We start from the raw sequence: 24,543 nt of genomic DNA, 5'->3' as shown, positions 1-24,543 counted from the left end.
ACCCCTAAATGATGCATCAATTTTTTTAAATATCCATTTTACCCTTTTTTTAAATTAATTTACATATATTTTTATGTAATCAAATCCTAATCACAGAAATCCCTCACAACTTAGAAGTACACATTCATGTGAAATTGTACGCATCAACCATGGCAGTGATAGGAAGGTTCAGAGCACATTCTGGAGCCATGTACCGCTTTTTGAGAAAATTAGGACAATCCAAAATCTGTCCAGAAGTATATTTTCAAGATTTACATCACAGTGGACTACCCATTTCGTCGAGCACTGCAATTGTGCTTCTGTTATAACTTTAACTTGTTCTATTGTTTCTAAATACACTCATATCAGGGTTAGGCCAATACACGCTAGAAATGCCAGGCCCTTCATACATTATAACATTAATCTCAAAACATCTGTTTAGATAACTCCTAAGGGTTGAAAATGCAAAAGAAGAGTAAAAGAAGAAGACACTGAACATAAGAGAAAAAGGGATAACTGAACAACGAGGAATTGGGTGTCTCATGTTGGAGAAGAGATAAACTGATCTTAAAAGAATTAGATCGTCTGAAATATTTTTGGAAAATTTTGGGTTGCGCCCTGATTTCTGATTTTTGTGGATAAACATCAAGTTAATATGCTTTTACCAATGACACTCAAATTTTCAACGATAATAACGTAAGGGTCGTGAGTGAAAGAGAACATAAAGAATAGTCATCAGCTAATCGTCGCCAAAAGGTTCATCTCTTTTTCTCTTCAAGGTTCACTGAATTCATTTTCATTGGCAGCAATCAATGTGTGGCGGAACCTATCGTTTGCTAGAAAGGTTAATCAAACTTCGCCAAAATTGGCTATTACCGTCGATTTTTTAAAGCCACTTTGTAGAAGTTCTGGAGGCAGTTCCAGCAATTTGTGATAGAAAACTCTTACAATTAATGCACATCTTCGCAAGTTCTAGTTGCTGGAGAATGTGGGCTTGGAGTCGGTGAAGGCCAAGCTGGAGGATGGTGTCCTTACAATATCCTTGACCAAGCTGTCCCTAGACCAGATCAAGGGCCCCATAGTAGTCGGAATCCAAGGTAGTGAGGGGGAGAAAGCTAAGTTGAGTGGGACCAGCACTAGTCAGTAGTCATGCCAAAGGACAAAAAATATATAAACTAATTTAAAAAGGGTAAAATAGGTATTTAAAAACGTTTTCCATCTGGATCAGTGATGGAAGGGGGGTTTCTGTTGAGTTTTTTTTTTTTTTTATTTTAAGGGAAGTTTTTGTTAAAGTAAAACTATAATGGAGTTTTTTATGATTGTTAGGAATTTCAGGGGAGGTTTTTATATTTTATCTAATTAAGAAAAGAGTATAAAATTGAAGAAACCTTTCCTTGAAGTTTGGTAATTGTATTCACCTCCCCTAAATTTTCTAATATAGTTAGAATCCTCTAATAATGGGCATGAAAATGTCCAAAATATCCATGTAGTTACTTTTGACCAAAATGTTTACTTTCTAAAATTTCTCTTTATATCAATTCTACCCAAATCCTTTTAATATCTTCTCTGAAATTGAATTATTTTTCAAATTTTTCCTTCATATCTATAGCTCAAAGGTAAAGATGCAACTTTAAACTCTTTTATTTTTTATTGTTCATAAAGTTTGTATTATTCTTTTTTTTTTTTCTGTAAAAGCCAATTTCAATGATAACTACATGGGAATTTTGGACATTTTCATGCCTTTTATTAGAGGATTCTAACAAAAGAGGCCTATATGTAACTGTTTTCAAAGGTAATTGCAATTACCAAACTTCAAGAGAGGTTTCAGGAATGGTCAAAAACTTTACAAAGGTTTCAACAACTTGCCCTAAAAATAATTATGTGCGTGTGCAATATTATTTTATTTTTGAAAATTCCAATGAGTTGATAACAAAGTCACACAAAAGTGGGATTCGTGTTTACCCTTAATCCAGATTCGGCTTAAATTTCTTTTTATTTTTTTGATACATTAGGAAGGAAACAGACAAACGAAAATAACAAGAAAACAAAAAACAACAGACGTTAGAAAGATACATGGCGCTTGCCGATTGGTAAAATGACCCCAAGCACCCAAAAAAAAAATGGATCGAAGGACTTGATCTTCTATACTTGGACCCGAAAAAGTTGAGTGACCCAAGCTTGCAGAAGATCCGCCGCTAAATTTGCTTCCCTCAAGGCATGAGAATATGAGATGGCGAGCTCAGAAGTAGTGTGAACATGGCGACATTCATTGACGAAGCTATATATGTTCCAGTTCCATGGAGGCACCATACGATTCAATGATAATACTAAAGTCCCCTTCAATGATAAATATGTACCAAGAGAATTTGGCCGCTACGAAGTGGGCCTCATTTATCAAACACACGCCTATATCCTTACAACTGACCCATAAGGTCTGACCCCATTCATCTCTTAATATGGCCCCAACCACAGATGTTCAATTCTCCTTTGGTAAAATTGAAGATTTTGGGTGGCATGCCCTTATATACTCTTCGAATTCTATCGTTACTTTGTTAATTGTCTGATGGATGGGAAGGAATTTGTTGTTGAAAACCTTGTTATTTCTTCTCTTCCATATATTCCACATGATTATACCGGATTTTTCTTGTATGAACTTGGTACTGCACTTTGAAGCGGATGTCATGACCCTGTCCCACTAAACCTCTAAATTTTCTCCTGGAGTGAGCTTGGGAATAATTTCACCACATCTTTCCCAGATTTATTTAGTGTTTTCACAGTTGTGAAGGAGGTGTTTTAAGTCTTCTTCATTTCCACAGAATGGGCACTCCGCTTCATCAACAAGACCTAATTTCTTTAGCCTCGATTTTGTTAACAATTTATTGTTTAGAGCTAATAATAGAAAAAAGTGGATCTTTGGGGGAATCTTTAATCTCCAGATTTTATTTAGTCTCTTGACTCTCTCATTATCATTAGAATTTCCTTCTAGGAGAGACTAAGCTGGTACAATTTGGATTAAATTTCCAAATTATCCTATCCTCCACCTCAAATTTCAGTTAAAATCCCAGGTGGCTGGGTCAATAATGTCCTGGACTAGACCCAAAATTGAAAAAGTTAACTGAATGTATATGGGCCAAAGATTTGTTGGTTTAAACTGCGGTTCAAACATTTTAGACCTAAGAAATTGTAAAAAATCAGGACCTAGCAAGTTCACTGAGTCACCACTCACCAGTTCATCGGATCTACTGTCCATCAGTCAGATTTTGGTTTGACTACATTGGTCAAAACAGATTGTGGCATGTTAAGAGACCAGTGGATGTCTTGACAATACTGATGTGGCAATTGTTTTCATTTTGAAAGATAAATGGGTATTTTTCAATGTGAATTAGTTTCCTAGTTATGAGTTCCAAAAATAAATAAAACCATCTGATTTGAAAATAATTTGTTTGTTTCTTAAAACAAAAAATATGAACAAATGTGTGTTTTTGGTTTCTAAAACATATTTTTGAATTTCTGGTTTGAAAAAACATGTTTTTGTTTAAAAACCATACAATATATTTTATTATTTTCATGAATTGTTTCTTGAAACAAAAAAAAAGAACACACAGCTCAAGAAATCTTGTAGAACACCCTTAAAAGAATGCATGTTAATTAATTATTGACACCCACTAAAATATTAAACATACATCTTTCGGGGGAGATCACATTGGCGCCCCTCAAGCACCCCACATGCACATCTCACCGTGCATTGATCAAAGTTCTCCTCGTATCATACCCTTTTGGCATCACAGAAATCGCCTATTTTCTATGAAACCAAAAAACTGATATGAATATTGTGGTAGTTAATGCATGGCCTATTTTAGGTGGGGTTGTGGTTCAATTTTGCATCTCCATTGTCCTTGATGGTGAGATGTTTTCGAGGATCTGACAAGTTACGGGTGGTCTCTTATTTAAGCCCAAATGACCCATCTTATCTCTTCGAAAGACTTTAGTTGATAGAATTAGGTCTGTTTTAGAGTGTTATAAACCAATAGCTTAAAAATTAGTAGGTAATTTTAAGCCGTGTTTGATTATAGTGTGAATTACATTTGCACTGGTGTAAATGCATGGGCTGAGTGTAAATTGTGGTTTACTTCTTCAGATTTGATCATGTATATGAGAAGTAAAATGGTTTGGTTTCACCTTATGTACATGTGAAAGAGTATGGAGGTAGGAGGAGAAAAGTTATTTATTTGGAATGAGGTAAGAAGTAGGATGATGTGGTTCCTATAGAGTTGAGGTAGAAAGAAGGTGGTACAAATTTTGCATCGGTTTTTAAAATGCAAAATTTACACTGCCAGTGAATGCAAATAAGAGAAAAAAAATATACAAATTTTGCATCAAGAATGGCAGTCCGCCATCATCTTGTCACCATCAAAAGGGGGATTCAGTCAATGAACTGTTTCCCTGCAGAATCTCCACTCTCTAAGTTCTGTTTTTAGCAATATTTTCATGATTTTTCCAGGAAAATTATTGCATGTGTTTCTTGCTGTCTATATAGCATTGAAACTGGCGAGGCTTTTTTTATAAACACGACTCAGATGAGTCGTGTTTTAATTTTAACTGGTTCATATATATATGCCGTTTTTTTTCATGAATCTGGATATCCAAAGTAATGCAATTTCATCAATTTTCTAATGGACTGTTGAGACTTGGGATCATTCAATGGATATTGCAGCTGCTGATTTGGTTCAGAGTTCTTCATCCACTTGCGGACCATCATTGTTTTTGGAGAGGGAATGTAAAGGAGAGGGGGAGTGGGAAGAGAGAAAAACAGAGTTTGGAGCCTGGGCCGGAGGAGGAAAAAGCTTTTCTGAGTGTTACTATCATACCCATTAGACTTCCCACACATGGACATGAAAGGAGTCGAGACCTAATACAAATACTGTCACAGTTAGCTCTTGATAGGGGTATTTTTGGAATAAAAAGTATGCCCAAAGGGATATACAAATAGTTTTTAAGGGTAAGTGGATTAAGGCAATTGCAAAGTAGAGGGGTGACTTGGTGATAAATATATGAAATTATAAGGGTGTTTTAGTAAATGATCCTAAATTTTAGGAATCCTACTCTTCTGTGCTAAAAAGCATGGCACTAATGATAAGAAATGGATCTTCGTTTTGAGTTCCATAACTCAGACAAAGAATTTCTTTGCTAGCAGTAAGTTGCCTGTTTTTTTTTTTTTTTTTTTCTTCCTTTTTAGGTTAGGCTGCATTTATTTTTCTATAAATCTGTTTGCAGTGCAAATAAAAATTTGCATCGATGTACATGGATGGGAGTGCAAATGGTGAGTGTAAATTCTATTTGACCTTGTCTTTTTTGTTTGTGAGAAGTAAAATAATATGGTTCTACCTTATATGAAAGAGAATAAGGGTAGAAGGTTATTTATTTGAGTGAGAAAGCAAGATATCACTTCTTCGGGGATAAAAAGATAAGAAGCAAGATGGTGTGGTCCCCCACTTTATACAAAAGAAAATTGACGTAGGAAGAAGGTGGTGCAAATTTTGCATTAATTTTTGAGATGTAAAATTTGCACTGCAAAAAGTACAAATGAGACAAATAAAGTAAATAATGTATGAGATAGGAACCCAAATCATTTTAATAAACAAAGATTCAAAATTGAACTGAGTATAAAATTTGTATCTGATTCAGATTTACACTGCAAACAAACGAAGACCAAAGTTTTGTATATGCAAATTTTCTTTTTCTAACCTTTATAATATGATTTTGTTTTGATGTAAAAAGAAACCAAAGCATTTCATTGTAAAATTTGAGGAAAATATGGCTCAAATAATATTTCACCCTATCCATTTTCAACTGAAAGTTAAAACTGATACAACCTTGATCAAATGTCCAATAAAAATTAAAGATTATCTATTGTTGTAGAGATGGAAAATACTTCAGAGCACGTGTGGATGATGAAATTGAGTTCAAATCTATTAATCACAACGCATTGATGGCCACGTTCACCCAACCAGATATGGTGAGTATTTTTTATATAAAAAGTACAAGATTCAATGCAATCTAAGGTCATGTTTGGAAGTGCTTATGTTAAAAATAAGTGTTTATTGAATAAGTATGTCTATTCAAATAAGCACTTATTTGCATTTGGCACCCAACTTTTTCAAGTGCCTATTTTAAAAAATAAGCACTTATTTCATATAAGACATTTGGTAGTATTTTCTGTAATGAGCACTCAAATAAGCATTTGTGACTATTTTGTCTTTCATTTTCTTTCAAAATTTCAAAATATACCATTTACTTTTATTAAATTACATTTATTTTATAAAAAAAAACAGTTTTATGAAAGTACTTTTATAAGTGTACTTTTATAAAAAGTAATTTTACACAAAAGCGCATTTGTGAAAGCACTTTAATAAAAGTACTTTTATGAAAACACTTTTGCAAAAGTACTTTTATAAAATTCAACTAGGAATAATTTTATAAATGGCATTTTAAAATTCAAAAAAAAAACTGAAATTTTGGACTTAAAAAATAAGCCCTTATTTTTAAAATAAACACTTATTTTTGGGCTTATCTCCCAAACACCATATATATATATATATATATATATATATATATATATATATATTCAAATTTGGATCGTAATACTTGCATCCAATTATCTATCAAATTATATGCGGATTTGACTCCATCCAATCCAACTAAGATATGAGTCTAATAAAAATTCATTATAGAGATGTATATCTAATATAATTATGTGTATGTAAGTGTATTATATTGATACTTGCCTTGGTTGTAGTGTAGATCATAAAAGTTAAATCAAATACTATATCATGTACAGGTTATACTTGTATGCTTAACTGGTTTATCTTTATTTATGCATATGCCTTTACATTAATATTACATAATTATATAAAATTTATAATTAATAAATTTAATACTTTATATTTATATAAAGTTATTATATGTATAAATAAAAAATAATAATTATTTTTTTAAATTAATTATTTCTTACTTTAAAGATAATAGAGTAGATTCATAAAATCATATTTAATCTCAGTCAATATTTCAAATTTTAGATCAGATTCAAATTTAAAGTTACAATAATGGAACCAGATTTGGGGGTGACAAATCCTATGCCGGTCCAACCTGATTACAGCATAGATGAAATAGCAACGATAGGGAGAGAGGAAGGAGAATGGGTGGATGAAGAGGTAGGGAAAGAAGGTTAAGGGTTAACAGAGTATATATCCATCGAAGTGGTTTAAGGGTTCAGCCAAATTTTCATGAAGATGTTGTCAAGTCATCAAGGATGACGAGTGTAAAAAGATAAGAGGAGAAGCTAACTTTAGAGTTAACATTTCAGAATCAATAGAGAAGGAAATCAAGCTGCAGATTAGACTGGTTAGCTAATGAGAGTCACAAAGGTGACTGACTGCATCCTTTCATGTCTCTAGGAGCTTGCCTACATTTAGTTAAGTGGATAGCACTTTGACTGTCACAAAGAACAACATATTCATCTTGTTGTATACCTAATTCCTTAAAGAACTAATAAATCCATAAAATTTCCTTGCAAGTTTCAGTTGCGGCAATGTATTTAACTTCTATAGTGGATAAAGCAACACATTTCTGTAGTTTGCATTGTCATGACATTGTCCCCTTACAAAAGTAAGTAAAAATCTTGATGAGGACTTTCTAGAGTTAGTGTCCCCAACCTTGTCTACATCAATATAGCATTCCAACACTATCTTACCACTACAAAAACATAAACACAATTCAGAAGTGCCCCTGAGATACCTGAAAATCCGCTTAACTGTTTTCCAATGCTCTTTGCCTGGATTGGCAAGAAATTTGCTAACTATACCAACTACATGTGCAATGTCAGACCTAGTGCAAACCATAGCATACATTAAAATTCCTATGGCTGAAGAGTATGGCACATTCATCATTTCTTCTTCATTCACACTTTAAAGACTTTGTTCAAGACTCAATTTGAAGTGACTTGCAAGTGGAGTGTTAAATAACTTGGCTTTGTCCTTATTGAACCTTTCCAACACTTTCTCAATGTACCTTTCTTGTGATAGCCATAGTTTTTCAGCTTTCCTATCACGAGAGATTTGCACTCCCAAAATTTGTTGTGTTGAACCCAAGTCTTTCCTAGCAAAACATTTGCTTAACTCCTTTAATCTGTTAATCTTGCTTATGTTTTGCCCAACTACCAACTTATTATCAACATAGAGCAAAAGAATAATAAAATCATCATTAAAATTTTTCTTAATGAATACACAATGATCTGTAGTTGTTTTGTTGTACCCATTGTCCACCATGAAGGACTCAAATTTCTTGTTCCAATGCCTAAGTGCATGTTTTAACTGATACAAGTTTTTTCTTAGTTTACAAACTATGTGTTCTTTTTCCTTGACTTCAAACCCTTTCAATTGCTCCATGTAGATGTCTTCTTCCAAATCACCATGAAGAAATGCAGTTTTGAATCAAGCTGCTCAACCTCTAAATTCATACTTGCTGCTAGGCCCAACACTACTTTGATTGATGACATCTTCACAATTGGAGAGAAAAATTTATCAAAATTAATGCCATTTTTCTGACCAAAGCCTTTCACAACCAACATTGTTTTATACTTTGGTTATGAGATTTTTTATTTAGTTTTTAACCTAAATACCCATCTATTCTTGAGTGCCTTTTTGCCTTTTGGTAAATCCACCAAGTCATAAGTGAAATTCTTATGCAATGAATCTAGTTTTTCTTGCATAGCTTTCAACCAATTTTCTTTTTTTTTATTTTCTATAACTTCCCCATAACATTGTGGTTCACCTACATCACTGAGCATAACATACTCATGAGAGTATTTCTTTGATGGCACTTGTTCCCTAATAAACATTCTTAGTTGTGATTCTTCTTCATGAGTTTTAGGTTGCTCTTGTGGTACTTGATGAGCTTCTATGGGCTGTTCCCCCTCTTCTTCATGATCAACATCACTTGAGTTGCCACCTAAAGCACTACCATCATCAACCACATTATCTTGTAAATCTTCTCTGTTTTCATCATACACAACAGATGAAGGAACCAAATCCAAATCAGCAAAGCTTTCAGGCTTTGATTGTGACTTTGCAATGTTCTTAAACCCAACAATTTGATCTTCAAGAAAGATCGCATCTTTACTTCCTACTAGCTTCTTGTCAATTGGATCCCATAACTTGTACCAAAAATTTTCATCTGCATAACCTAAAAAAGTGCATTGCTTAAACTTTCCATCAATCTTTGACCTTTCACCTTTGGGAATTAATATGCACAGATGCCTTGCAATCAAATACCCATAGGAAACATCTCTCTATCTATACCTTTTCTGGCACACCTCCATCCAAAACAATTGAAGGAGACAAGTTAATTAAGTAACAAGCAGTACGCATTGCCTCTCCCCAAAAATATTTTGACAATTTAGCATATGAAAGCATACACCTAACTCTTTCCTCAATAGTGTGATTCATTCATTTAGCCACATCATTATGTTGTGGAGTTCTGGGAACTGACTGTTCATGCCGAATACCATGGTTTTTGCAATATTCCTTAAATGGACCAATTTATTCACCTTCATTGTCTGTATAGATGCATTTGAGGAGTTTCCATGTTTCTCTTTCAACTCTAGCATGAAAATGTTTGAATATCTCCAAGACCTCATTTTTATGTTTCATGGTATATGCCGATGCTTTTCTAGATGCATCACCAATGAACGTAACAAAGTAAGACTTGGCTTTCATGTCACATACATCAGAGTGAACTAATTCTAAAACATTATGCTTTATATGAGGAGGGTTTCTTTGAAAAGAAATTCTATGTTGTTTACAAGCAAAACAATGAACACATGAATGTAAATGTGTATCTTTCAAGCTCGGGAGGAGTTGTTTCTTAGAAGTCATTTTTCACTCATGTGACCAAGCCACTTATGCAATAGGTTGGAGAAGCCTTTGTCTTTAACATTCAACTACCTCTTACATAACCGAGTTTTCATTCTATAAAGAGTACAACATCTTCGTCCCTTTGCCACTACAAGAGATCATTTGGTGAACTTCCATTTTCCTTTACCAAATTGTTGTTATAGCCTTTTTCATCTAATTTTCCTACAGAAATTAAGTTGAAGCGAAGATCCAATACGTGTCTCACATCTTTGAGAACCAATTTACAACCAACATCAATCTCTATTTGTACATCACCTAACCCCATATTTTTGTGTAGTTATTACCCATTCTTATAACACCAAAATCACCTTATCTGTGTCTTGGCATATAAAATTAAAACAAGATTCTTCACATCCTACAAAAATCATAACCTCACCATCTGAAACAATTGCAATTATCTCATTTCCTTCTTTCTTTTTATCACTTTTTAATTTTCTGCATTCTCTTTAAGTGTCTCAACTTATTGCAATAATGGCAAGTAATATCCTTTCTTGACTTGAATTTACCTCTAGACTTGTCACGGTTGTATGGACCTCGGCTTTGACTTCTACTCTAGCTTTCTATAATAAGTGCATCTAATTTACTAGTGTCCAATGATTTCCTTCTTATTTCCTCATTGAGCAAACAGATTCTTACTATACTCATTGTGACTTTTTCTTTGAATGCAGAGTTGCTAAGATACACCACAAGAGTCTCCCAACTTTCTGGCAATGAGCTCAGTAACAATAAGGCTTGGAGTTCATAATCCAACATAATTTTCATTGAAGCCAACTGATTTACAATATCTTGCATTTGGTTCAAGTATTTGGTAATGGATGAACCCTCCTTATACTTCAAATTTATGAGTTTTCTTATTAAGAAAGCCTTATTGCCGATGGTTTTCTTTTCATACAACTCTTCCAAGTTGTTCCAAAGCGAAACAATTGAAGTTTCATTTGCTACAAAGATGATAAACACTATCATCCAACCATTGTCGAATACATGTAGCGGATTTCAGGCCAAGAATTTCCCATTGGTCACTTGACATATCCTTAGGCTTGCCTTGTTCACCTTTCAATAGTGCATACAAGTCTTTGGAGAGCAACATATCTTTCATCTTTGACTTCCAAAGAGACAAATTGCTTCCATTCAATGAAATCATCATAACCAAATTTTCTTTCATGATTTGCAGAAGAACCTTGCTCTGATACCACTTTGTTGGGAATGATCCCTATGTTTTTTCTTGTGCAAATCAAAGAGATTTTAACAAGAAACAACAAGCATGAAGTAATGAAACAAACAACCAAAAACAAAACAAGAAATGGTAGTGGACACCAAGATTTATGTGGAAAATCCCTCCATGTAAGGGTAAAAATCACGGGACTGAAATCCAAATCATCCACTATCAACAATGAAAATGTGATACAATTAATGTTTAAAATTTCAATACGATACGCCCGATACAGGGTGTATCGTATCGTATATTTGAAAAACCGATACAAGATACGTATGGAAATCAGACGTTTCATCTTTTCTCATGCATATTGGACCCGTATCGGGGCATATCGGGGATGTATCAAGGCGTATCGATAGTGTATCGACGAAAAAAAATTTTGGCCAAAAACTAAAAAAAAAAATACTAAAGGGGAAAAACAAACTTCTTTTCCCCAAAATAAGCCTTCTTTCACCCCCAAATGACTCTAAAATTCCAAACTTCATTCTTAGAGTGCTAGATTTGCAAAAGTTTGTAAGAAACAAGTGTGAATCGCTAATTTTTTTAAAGATTTTTCAAATTTTGAAAAAATATGGCAAAAATAGGTAAATTTTTCAATCTCTTATAATATCTTGTGATTTCTTTTTTCTGAATGTTTAAATTTATGTTGATCTACATTTTTTACATTCAAAATCACAATTTTTTTTGTGTTATTGATAGATTTATGGAAATTTCATGAAGATATTTGGGGAAATATAAATTAACAAAAAATTTGAAAATGTAATTTTTTTCTACCTATAAAGATTAAATATGTTTTAGATCTATGGATTTATCTATCATATCCATATAGCAATTGAAATTTCTCCTTTAATATTTTTTTGATTTTTTATATTTTTAGAATTAAATAATAAATAATAATTGAATATATTATAATTCTATGGTTGATCTATCATATCCACAGACCAATTGAAATTTATTCTTTAATAATTATTTTTTTTATATTTTGTGAATTAAAAAAATAATTAATTAATGAATTATATTTTATCATTTGATCGCAATGATTGAATATATTATAATTCTATGGATGATCTATCATATCCACAAAACAATTAAAATTTCTTCTTTAATAACTATTTTTTGAATATATTATTTAATGTTTATTTATTTTTTATAATTTTTTTAAATGAATAATAAATAATAATTAATTATATTTTCACATAGAAGTTGTGCCAATGCATGTTTTATGGTTAGATAGGAGAGTTGGGTTTTTCTCATCCCATAAAACAATAAAACTTAAGAATTATAATTTATAAATTATAGTTAAGCATAGGATTTTTAATGAAATTATAATTAGCTATAATATATTTATTTATAAAACCATTAAAATATATTAATTTAATGCATATACACCTCATTGAGGTCTTATATTTAGTGTTGTTGATGTATTTTTATAACTCATTAAAGTATTTATAGTGTTTCCAAATATATCTATGCACATCTTAGTTTTTCTCCGATACACATGTGTATCCATGGCATATCTTGATACGTCTCTTAAAATTGCCTTTCCAATACACTTAACGTTTCCAATACTTTGAACCTTGGATACAATGTCTTTCGATTTTGTCACAACTAGATGATGAACATCAAAAAAGTTCTTGAGTTCCAATAATAAAAACATCAACAAAATGGATAGCAAACAAGATGTTTCTCATTAAGAGTGAAAATACAACAAAGAAGCAAAAAAAGATGCTAAAAAAATGTATTTGTCTTCTTCGTTTTAGCACTTGTAAATCTTCTTTTTCTTCCCAAAACCTTCTTCTCAAGACCCTTTTCTTTCTCTAATATTTTCCCTTAGAGAGCTGTTGGAGTTGAGAGAGTAACGAGTGAGCTATCCCAATTCGTTGGATAGCCAAGTCCATATTGGCTTGCAAGACAAGCCAAAAAATACAAAGGCCTTTTGATTTCCCTTTTTGTCCATTTACACCTTTTCTTCTTTTTTGTCTTTATTGATTTGTGGGTTCCACTTCATGAAGAGGACAACCCAATAATATCAAGAGAGCTTTCTAAATTGAAAAATGGCCATCGCAAGTAAAAAAAGAGAATTTGATCTTTCCTGGGATGTATTCATCACAATATCAAAAGTGGAACAGTGGAAGATACTACCAACCAATAAACTGAAGCGATGCAACCGTAGTTATCCTCCGCAGAAAACAAATGATCATATACAAAAATGGTTTCCCAAAGGGATTATAATCTGCACCATGGTTGGATGGATTTCGAATGTCAGTAAAAGAACTGCTCCCTATAATGTGAGAATGGGCTTTGAATGTGCTTAATGCAGTCAAGTAGAACCTGCCACTACATTGATATTGGATCTACCAATATGTGCTTTATCATGCAACTGAACCCACAACCAGTAGTCCAATGGTTGCATGGCAACCCAGGTAGTCCAGTGGGCCTTACATGCCCCCTGCTCTTCCCTAAAAGACCCACATATCCATGAACAGCAAAGGAACAAGTCCCCTTAACACATCGCTTTTATATTAATATGAACCCTATAAAAACCAAAAGCGAACAGATAATGAGGACTATAATTTCTATTCAAAAAGTGGTCCACCTGTCCTGTTACATCTGTGGAAAAGGGATAGTACTCTTACAAGAGGCCAAGAGGGGCATGATGTAACATACAAGCAGAAGGAAAAATAAAGAAACCACAGGGAAATGCTTAGGAGAAGTCATTTCTTAGCTTGTGGTTGTGCTGTTGAGTGTTGCTGTTGTTGGGCTTGTCCCTTCGAAGGAAGATTAGCTGCCATAGACCGTAACATGTTTGCAATCTCTGTGAAACTCGGTCTCTCTGATGTCTCCGATGACCAGCATTTCTCCATCAGTGATCTCCACTCTGGATCACAATAGTCTGGCACCGCTGGCCGCAATGTGTTGCTCACAATACCACCTTTTTTTTTTCAAAGCATGAGAACTATAGGTATAAACATATTTGTAACTAAAATCAAGTGAGAGTGACAAGCATACAATATTGATGAGTACAATTTAAACATTACCAATGATTGCTCCATAGTGCAAATCTGCATATGGTTCTTCTCCGGTTAGAAGCTCCCACATAACAATACCAAAGGAGAACACATCAACCTGAGTCACATCAATAATACCAAAACACTTATAACATCCAAAAAATTGAATATCATGGATGCTAACTTGGTACAGGAATCAGAAAAGACCTTCTCAGAGACCAGGCTGTTGCTGCCATTTAGAAGTTCCGGGGCCATCCATGGCAGTGTTCCCCGAACACCACCTGAGATAAGGGTCTGGCATTTCACTTTTGACAGGCCCAAATCACTAACCTGGCAGTAATACAGTATTTGAAGACATTAACCCAGTTCACCAGATATTTAATTTTTGTGCAGATAGCAGAAATAGAATAGTTTAGATGGTCTGGTTCAAAAATAGCATTCTTTTGAAAGTAAAGAAAAGAAAATTTCATTAAACTAAAAGATATTGCAAAGGTATATGGCAATGAGGCATCACCCGTTGCATCCGTGACATTAAAATAAAGTACAAGGAACCTAACAACCGGCATCTCCACTTTCTAACTCTAATGTCAATAAAAAATCAGAGCCAAATAATTCTTTGAAAGCTTCTATAAATTCTAATAATATCAGAATCCACTCCATTTTGATTCCTATTCTTTAAATTCTGGTTCAAAAATAGCATGCTATTTACTAGATGCATCTTAAATACTAGAGCATTGCCAGCAAACAAGAATTAGCACAACCCTCTGATGAAGATAACAAGATTTCAGAAACTCAATTCACAAATATTGCAAGCCAAAACTTTAAATAGGTGTGAGTTGCTTGTTTATGAAGAAATAGAATAGCTCGTATCATCTGACACAATAATAGATACAGTGCACTATGCCAAACCAGCAAATAAGAATCTATGCTCACATTATCATTTTTCAAGAAATTCAACCTCAACTGATCATGTTGACTGGCTGTAATTTTTAATAGTTAAAAAAAGAGCACACAAACATTACACACTTTTTTCATTTGTAGCCATAAATAGGGATAGCAATGGTTTGGGTTCCACAGCACCCACAAAAAATTCCATATATTTAAGTGCCAAACCCATCTTTGATAAAGTTTTCCATGAACTTCATTTAGTGGACACGCCACCATAAGGACACAATCTGCTCTCCAAAGCCTGAGAGTTGTGAAGAATGTTGGTTGCATAGGACTGAAGCATTGTAGACTGGTAAATGCTTCTTTGTGTGGTAAATGGTGGTAAAAGTTTTCCAAAGACCAAGTCTTCAGAGGAATGTTATTGTCCCAAGTGCAGAATGTCCAATCAAGTTGGAGAGACACAGGAAGTTCAAATTACCTATTTTTAATGGAATTTGGAGGGGATTCAGAGAGCTAAGGATTTTCTTACCAAAGGAATTGGGCACAGTCTGGGAAATGATTCAAGAACCCAATATTGAGCTTATAACTGGTGTAATATTTGATCTATTAAGGACACTTTTGCTTGCTTGTATGCAATCACTGTGAATCATACATGCAATCTTTTAAAATTGAGAAGCACAAGGTGCAAGGTGAGACACATGCTTGACCTAAGTGAGACACCATTTTTAAAAAAAAAAAAAAGAGGAAAGCTTAATAAAAAAGAATAGGAAGATTTAAATTCTAAAAGAAATAAAATATTTCAGAAAAAATCTATTAGCTCAATTAGGTAAAGTATGTTGTAATCAACATACTTCAAGCAGAAAAGTACATCTAAGGAGGCTCTGATAGGAAGGACTGAGAGGCTTCTACTAATTGGTATCTAGTGCTGAAGGAATTAAAGGGATGCACTTTCAATCACTTACAGAATTAGTGGGGATATCTAATTTTATGAAGCTTTTACTGATGGGTGACCCTTTGTACTTTTGCTTTTGATTCTTCCTTTTGTCTAGTTATTGTATTATGAGGTGATTCCCTCATCACCCCTTCTAGGTTCCTCACCTTTTTATTTTTTTGATAGGAAACAGTAACTTGCATTAAGATAGATTAAGAGAATAGACGGGTCCAGTCCCCAAATTCCCATGCTACTTGTTTGTAACCACCCTATCACCAGTTTTTAATCCCCCTCCACTTCAATTTGTTGGAGGCCTAGTTGTTTTGCCAATCTCCCTTGGAGGAGAGCTAGAACTTCAGCTCTTAGAGAATCACCCTCTCCTATTGGCCCTAAATGCAATACCACTCTCCCTTTTCCATCTCTTATTACTCTACCAATGCTAGACGGACCTGGGTAACCAAAAGAGCCCCCATCAAACAGCCTTTCACTTGTTGATGGAGACCAAATCTCCTGTAAGCCCTTGAGGTTAAAGAAGTCACTACTGCATTCCAATTTCTAATGATATCATCATTGTCAATAGAGAGGCACTTGTATCAAAATAATAATAAAAATAATAATAATAATAATAATAATAATAATGATAATAATAATAATAACAATAATAATAATAATAATAATAATAATAATAATAATAGTAAGAAGAAGAAGAAGAAGAAGAAGAAGAAGAACAACAACAACAACAACAACAACAAAAAGACGCTTCGTTTCTGGTAATAAGAAAAACTCATATTATACATGAGGGGTAGCTGACCCCAAATGTCTAAAGAGAGATAGAAATAAGTTCTTTAACAATAGAATTGTTCTTATTAAAGAGAGGATGCCTACAAGTCACTTTTGCTAGCCAATCAGATTGGCTTCTCTGAACAAAGGAGCACTTCTTTTTATAGGTAAAAGAAACTATATTAAATTAATGCAATCTAAGGCTGAAGAGAGTTGGGCATATAGCCTGCAACAATTCTTCATGAGCTGTATGCATGGCCATACATCTAAACGATCCTCAAAAACTCAACAGATCCCCTTCAAAGTTTCAAACTTGGTCAAGTGTGCAAGGTTGTTGCTTGTAGAGTATTTGAAAGAGTTTCCCCATCATAAGAAGTTTCCAATCATTTAAATTCCTTCTAAACCTTGGAGACCACACAATGCCATTTTGAGTTGCTTCACACTGTCAGTTACTTCTACATTTCTGTTTCAGGAAAACAGAAACAGACCTAGGAACAGCTCCATGAGGGACCTATCTGAGACCATGTTTCCTAAAACTTCTAAAACTCATCCTTTTCCCATATCTAATTTTATAAATCAATCCTCTTGGCTGCATTTGTTTCCAGTGCAAAAACAAATATGTACAGTTCAAAAACCTCCTCTGACTGGCTCATGAGTGCAGAGTGGTTTAGTTTACACTGAATTTTTTTTTATCAGCAAAATAAATTTCATTTGTTAATGTCTGAAATAAAATACAAGTGTTTTACCCAGTGTTTTAAAAGGAATGGGAGGCAAGGCGCCCCCATAACACCCTGAGGCATATGCCAGAGGCGCTGACACCTCTGCGGAATACGCCTCATACGCTTTTTTCATGACGTGTGCTAGAGCCTAGAGGTGTACGCCTCATGCACACCTCATGAAAAAAGACAGAAATAAAAAAAGAAAAAAAAGGAGAGGAAAGGAAAGGAAAAGAAAGGGAAGGGGAAGAAAAAAGAAACAAAAGGAAAGGGAAGTTAAGGGGAAAGAAAGTGGGCCGGGGGCTAAGCCCCCGGACCCCTTGGCTGGGGCCCCCCCCTTTCAACTAGTGCTGTGCAATTTCATTTTTCTTAATATAAAGATTTTTATTACATTTTTCTTCCTCCTTCCTCATCCCCCTCCTCTTAAGGAGGCTTACGCATCTTTGTGTTCAGGAGGCTTATGCCTCTTACATTCTGAACGCCTCACGTCACGCCTCCGTGTTTTAAAACATTGGTTTTACCTACTACTAGCCCAGGAAACATCAAAGTACAGCTTGTCCCCAATACTTAGGTCTGTCAGCCCCCTGTTTTACTACTAATAGGTTACAACATTGCCCAAAATAGAGTAATTTATCCAAAAAAACATTGCCAAAAATAGAGTAGATCTATCAGGTATCTGTTTTGCTAGGACATCTGCCAAACCATTTTCTGTCCTTTTAACCCAGCCAGAATTAGTGTTAAACTCTTTGCAAGAAGGTCAATTTCCCTTAAAGAAAATCTGTATTTCCAAGGGGCTGAGTTGATTTTCTTATCCCAAGAAATAACCAAGAGTCTTCTTCTACTTCCAGCTCTCTAAATCCTAGTTGCACTGCTAGTTTCAGTCCTTGTAAGAGAGGCATTATCTCAGCCTTAACCGAGTTTCTAAAGACTCCCCATATACCTGCCCCCCCTGGATTTCCAAAGGAGCTGGAGTCAAAGTTTCACTTTAGTTTATTTGGATCTGGAGGTTTCCATTCCATTCTCATAACTCCTTTATGTGTATCTGTCTGTACCACTTCAGCCCATTTCCATAACAAGCCGTTCATAGAGACATCTCTGAAAAATTCCAATGTTTTTGCCCAATGTGCAGATCTGACTTTGATGGTTTCAATCACTTCCTCCTTAGACTTACTCTTCTCATTGAAGATCCTTTGGTTTCTTTCTTCCCATATAGTCCAAACCAATGCTGCTCTTGTTATCCTCCACAAACATCTTCTCCTTTTTTTTCTATTGCCTCAAGAAGTTGGAGTTGAACAAACTAACCACATCCAATGGGGAAACCCATCTGGAACCAAAAACAGAACATAAGTACTCCCAAATGCAAGTCACAAAAGAGCAGGAAATTAGTAAATGAGGAAGGGTCACACCACTGGCCTTACAGAGGAAACACATATGAGGAGAGAGGCAATTATTTGGCCTTCTTTTTTGTAGCATATCACAAGTGTTAATCTTTCCAAGGAACATTTCCCAACAAAGAGCCTGCATTTTAGGAGGGATTGGCTTGCACTAGATTTCTCACCGGGAAAGTTAACCCCACAGGTTCAGAGGGGATGAGGTTAGAAAAGGATGCACAAGAGAAGAGGCCATTAGGTGAGGGGTACCAAATTCTGCCATCCAAAAGATTTTGGTCTAAGAAAACCTTTTTCCAAAATTAAGAGGAGAATAAGGGATTCACACTCAATATCCCTCAGACCTCTTTTAAAACCAAAGTCTCAGTTTAACCCGTGTTCTAAGGGCAAGCCAAATCTAGAAACAGGTTCGGCCTTATAGTTTGATAACAAGTACAGTGCAGGGAATTGCAAATTAAGTGGTAAATCCCCAAGCCAGAGGTTTTCCCCAAAATAAGACTATTATCACAATCCACACCAAAGCGGATGAACTTAAGGCAGGCAGGCAATACCTCAAAGACTGCTTTTCAAGGGGAGTTTGAAGTAGTGTGAGGTGCTAGTTTTACATCCCAGACATTGTCTGCTACACCATGAATGTTGTTGTTAGGACCGTTGTTAGGTCAGTTATTGGGCTGTTAGTGGACCTATTTTAATTATGTTTCTGTTAAGATGTAATCAGGGGTATTCTTGTAATATCTCCTTTACCTTTGAACACCCTAATATATAAAGCCAAGGGGGTGCCACCCCTAACACTTTTTTCTCAAATCTTTTTCTCTCTTCTGCTCTCCTTCTCTCTTCCCTTCTTCCTCTTCCATTCCAGATGGTATCAGAGCAGGTTTAACAGCAGATTGTGCTTGAGTGGATCATCCTTTCTCTTCTCTCTCTCTTGTTTTTTTTTCTGGAAAAGATTGTGGTCTTTCAAATCTGAGAAGGAACTGATCAAGTAAGGTTTTCTGGATATTTTTCCCTTTTTGGCCGTGGGACCAAAAGGGCGATTGCTTGGGTGTTTCACTCGTATCCTGTGGTGGAGGTTTGAGTGTGTACCTGTGTGGAGAGGTGTCTCTCAGTATTTTTTCATGGTTGTGTAGTCTGAGATCCAATCTGCTGTCTGGTAAGCGTTGGTTTTGGATCTTTATTATCCAGGTCTGATTTGTTTCTAGTTGTGCTGGTGTGTTTGTACTGGAGGTGCCTTCTTCTACTGTAAGTTCAAGACTGTTGCAGAGTTTATCCTGTGAGGTTCAGCTGAAGGGTTCTTTCTCATTGTTTATGACTTGGTAGTGCTTTAAGGCTCCCTATATTGCTGTTTAATTGCTTGTAGTGGGCTATTAATAGCAAAAAAAGGAAAACAGGCATGGTCTCTCTCTTGTTGGTGCTGTTACTTATTTGTTTGGTTCAAGTTACTTGTGAGATTATTATACTTATTGTACCTAGACAATGTCAACTGATGATTCAGCCATATTTGAAGTCACCAGAGGTCAGAATATGGTCAGTCCAAGGGCTGAAAGTTGGGGTTCCCCTATTGTTATTACAGTCCTTGATGGACAGAACTATCAAAAGTGTTAAACCGTATGTTGGGTCCAAAGGAAAGTTTGGATACCTATCTAGTGATGCTCCTCAACCCAAAGAAGCTGGTACAACCTATGATAAGTGGGATCAAGATAATTATTTGGTTATGTCTTGGATTGTAACTTCCATTCATCCCAACCTGAGAAAGAACAGCTGAAACCTCAAAGGAGATTTGGGAGAAAAGCTTGTCATGTTACTATTCATCCCTTACTTGGAGGGAACTTGATCATTATCAAGTGTTAACAGGAAGAATGAATCAGATGCAAGAGAGTACAAAAGGCTTGTGAATCAGTAGTGAGTATTTGCCTTCTTAGCTGGTCTTAACCCTAGTTATGAGCCCATTCGGGTTCAGATTTTAGGGAGTAGGGAACTCCCATCACTTCAAGAAGTGTACTCATTGGTTCAGTCTAAGGAGAGTAGGACTGTAGGAGGATAGCCATGAATCCTCTAGAGGGGGAGCAACAGGTTGCTCTCTTTGCCGAGGTGGTGGAAATAAGAAGGGTGGTGCAGGGATGAAGAAGACTGAGGAAGTTGATAAAGATTAAGTTAAGATGTGCTCATTATGGTAGACCCAGACATACTAAAGAGACATGTTGTGATCTTGTTGGGAAGCCTAAGAATTTTTAGTCCTTGCAGAAGAAGCAACCACAATATTCTGGGAAGAACTTTGGCTCATCTAATGTTGCTTCAGGTGGTTCATCTCATGAGGGTATCTCTACAAGTTCTAACTCTAAAGAGGATTACTGAATACCTTACGTGATCAGTTGGAAGAATATGGTAGGAATTTTTGTCAACTTGAGGAGACTTCTATGACTCCTACCTCACATGTGTCCACTTCAGATAACCAGGCCTTTGCATTTCATGTGTCTTCCTCCAACCCTTTGATCATTGATTCCGGGGCAACCAACCACATGAATGGTAAGCCAAACATGTTTTCAACATATCGTTTACTTTCTGGTAGAAACAAAGTTAGGCTAGCTGATGGTTCTCACACCACCATTGCTAGCCAAGTTGTCCCCTTACAAAATGGGGTTCTTCTTCATTCAGTCTATCATGTTCTTAAATTTCCTACCAATCTTTTATCTATTAGTTGCATTACCAGATCCTTGTATTGTAGTGTTAACTTTTCTTTTCTAATTTATGTGTTTTCCAGGATTTGAATTTTGGGAGAATGATTGGTAAGGGTTGTGTGGTTGATGGTTTCTACATTCTAGATGATGTTGCTGCTATGGAGTCAAGTAATACAACAAGTCTTGTGAGTCAGCCTGAGAGTCCTTGTAATAAAGCACAGATCCTATTGTGGCATTACCGTTTGGGTCATTTGTCTTTAAGAGTCTTGTTTCCAATGTTATTTAAGTTAGTATCTGAGTCATCACTTCAGTGTCCAACTTCTCCTTTAAGCAAACATTGTAGAACAAGTTTCCCACCAAGAAATAAAATTGTTGAATTTCCTTTTCAAGTTGTTAATTCTGATGTGTGGGGCCCTACTAGTATTATTTTTGAAGGACATTACAGATATTTCATTAGTTTCATTAATGACTTTTCAAGATACACTTGGATTCATTTACTTCGTTCACAAGTTGAAGTTCCAAAAATAATACAAAACTTCCAAAAAATAGTATTTACTCAATTTCTTGTGGAAGTGCAAAAATTTCATTCAGATAATGCTCGAGAATATTTCAGAGTGACCAAAATCAATTTTTTCCCCCAACATCATACCATTCATCTAAGTACTTGCCCTATGACCCTACAACAAAATGGTATTGCTTAGAGGAATAATGGCCCGTAGCTGTGATGTTGCATATGCATGTACCTAAGAGATTCCAGGCTTTTTTTTTGAGAAAATTTAACCAAGATTTATTGAGAATAAAAGGGGGGGGAACAAGAAGAGATATACAAAACAGGGGCGGAACCCCTGCAAGTTACAAAGGAGGAAGTGCCACTATACAGATGCTCCAAATACTCACCAAATTTAGCTAGGCCATCTGCAGTATGATTGTATTCCCTAGGAATCCAAACTAAGTTAACATTCAATCCATCCAAAGAATCCCAAGCTTCAGTCAGATAGTGATAAAGTTTCCAAGGGCCCCCTTTTTTGTCTCTTAACCATTTTATTGTATTTGCTGAATCACCTGCAATGATGAAATTCTGAATTCCCAAATTCTTAATTATCCTGATTCCGGTGAGAGCAGCCATCACTTCAGCCTTTGTGGAGTTGGCCCAACCGATTGGACCACTAAAAGTCCACCAGATATTGCCCCTTTCGTCCCTTACTGTACCACCAATACCTGCAAAGCCCGGATTGCCTAAGGCACAACCGTCAAAATTAAGGGTTATCACACCTTCACTGATGGAAACGGGATGCCTCAAGGGAGTTTGCTGAGGATGAGGTAGAAACACAAAGGGGTGAATATTTCTAATAATATCATTGACTGAAAGTCCTTTAAATAGATCTGAATTCACCGACCAAAGGATGCAAAGATAGGTAATAGATAGGTAATATCTGAGATTAACTCCTCCAAGGTTCTGCTTTTATTGTCAAAGATACGGGTGTTTCTTTCATCCCAAACGCCCCACATTACTGCGAGGCACTGATTGCCAAAAGACTTTACCCCTTTTGCTAAGCCCTATTCCTTGCCACTGATTCAAGTTGTCCATAATGTGTTTTGGAAAAGCCCAGCTATACTCTTCCATATTCAAGAAATGGAACCATATCCTTTGAGTGAAGCTGCAATGAAGAAGGATGTGATCTGCAGATTCACCCTCGCTGAGACATAAAATACAAACATGAGGAGAAATGGAGCGTCTTCCCAAAAGTTTTTTTTCTGAAGGAGATCACAAGTATTAACTTTCTGGAGACAGGCTTCCCATACAAAGAAGAAAATTCTTGAGGGGATGTGGCTGCACCAAATTTTCTTGTAAGGAAAAGAGGGATGCTGATCTTCAGCAGTCAAAGCCCTGAACATAGACTTAGAAGAGAATTCGCCATTTGGGTGAAGGGTCCATATTCGGGTGTCAGAATGAGAGGGGGATATATAGGCATCTTTGAGGGTTTGGACTAAAGCTATTAAATCAGAAATCTCCGAGTCCCTTAGGGGTCTTCTGAGGTGGAGGTTTAAAGAATTCTCGGCAGACTGGTTTGGGAGGCAATCAGAAATAGAGGCTTCTTGGACAAGGGTGAGGTTAAACAGCCTAGGGAAAGAGGCATCCAGGGTAGATTCCCCCCACCAAAGATCTTTCCAGAATTTAATTTTAGAACCATTTCCCACTTTATACCTTATAAAAGGAAAGAAAGAAGTATGAATGGAGCATATACCTTTCCAAGGATTGATGGCCTTTATCCTGTTCAAATGGAGATTGCAATCCCACCCGTTTGTATTTCGTCCATATTTACTTGAGATGACAGCAGTCCAAAGAGCATTAGGTTCTTTCGGAAATTTCCAGAGCCATTTGCCTAGAAGAGAGGAATTTTTCTCTTTAAGCTGTCCAATACCCAAACCGCCTTCCTCTTTTGGTCTGCATACTTGTTTCCAGCTGACCAAATGGTTTCTCTTATCTCCACCACCTTCCCAAAGAAAATTCCTTTGAAGCTTCTCAATCTGATTTCTCACTTTGGTCGGAATCTGGAAGACAGAGAGAAAGTAGACCGACAGATTTGATAAGGAGGCCTTTAAGAGAGTAAGCCTACCCCCTTTGGAGAGATAACACTTTTTCCAAGTCGATAGTTTCTTCTCGCATTTCTCCAACACAAGACTCCAAAAGTTGAGGGATTTTGGATTCCCTCCAAGAGGCATCCCAAGGTAGGTAATGGGGAGATTCTCCACTTTGCACCCCAATAAAGATTTGAAATTTTCTAGAAGATCCACTTCCACTGAGTTGATAGCCACAATACTGCTTTTGCAGAAATTAACTCTCATACCAGTGAGAATCTCGAAACATTCAATTACCATTTTAGTGTTTGTGATGTTGGTTATAGAGGCATCTAAGAATAGGATTATGTCGTCGGCGAACTGTAAGTGAGAAATGTGAAGTTTATCCCTACCCACTTCAAAACCTTTCACCAA

The 24,543-nt window shown here is 35.6% G+C and overlaps 1 protein-coding gene across 6 annotated transcripts in view; it reads right to left on the bottom strand.

Annotated features, from left to right (window-relative positions):
* Positions 1-13,715: 13,715 nt before the first annotated feature.
* LOC104603386 (RAF-like serine/threonine-protein kinase 20) overlaps positions 13,716-24,543 on the bottom strand; it is a 33,781-nt gene continuing 22,953 nt past the window's right edge. For all 6 annotated transcript variants that reach the window (XM_010267407.3, XM_088898353.1, XM_088898354.1 and 3 more), the window contains 3 exons: positions 14,379-14,501; positions 14,202-14,289; positions 13,716-14,095 (listed from right to left, as the gene is read on the bottom strand). In XM_010267407.3, coding sequence (XP_010265709.1) covers positions 13,878-14,095; positions 14,202-14,289; positions 14,379-14,501 — 429 coding nt within the window. In that variant the 3' untranslated portion in view covers positions 13,716-13,877. The remainder of the gene's footprint in view (positions 14,096-14,201; positions 14,290-14,378; positions 14,502-24,543) is intronic.

The sequence above is a fragment of the Nelumbo nucifera genome, chromosome 2, assembly GCF_055504915.1.
Source record: "Nelumbo nucifera cultivar China Antique chromosome 2, China Antique-T2T, whole genome shotgun sequence".
NCBI classification, from domain to species: domain Eukaryota; kingdom Viridiplantae; phylum Streptophyta; class Magnoliopsida; order Proteales; family Nelumbonaceae; genus Nelumbo; species Nelumbo nucifera.
Note: the sequence above shows the minus strand (reverse complement) of the source record. Positions and strands in the feature narration are given on the sequence as shown.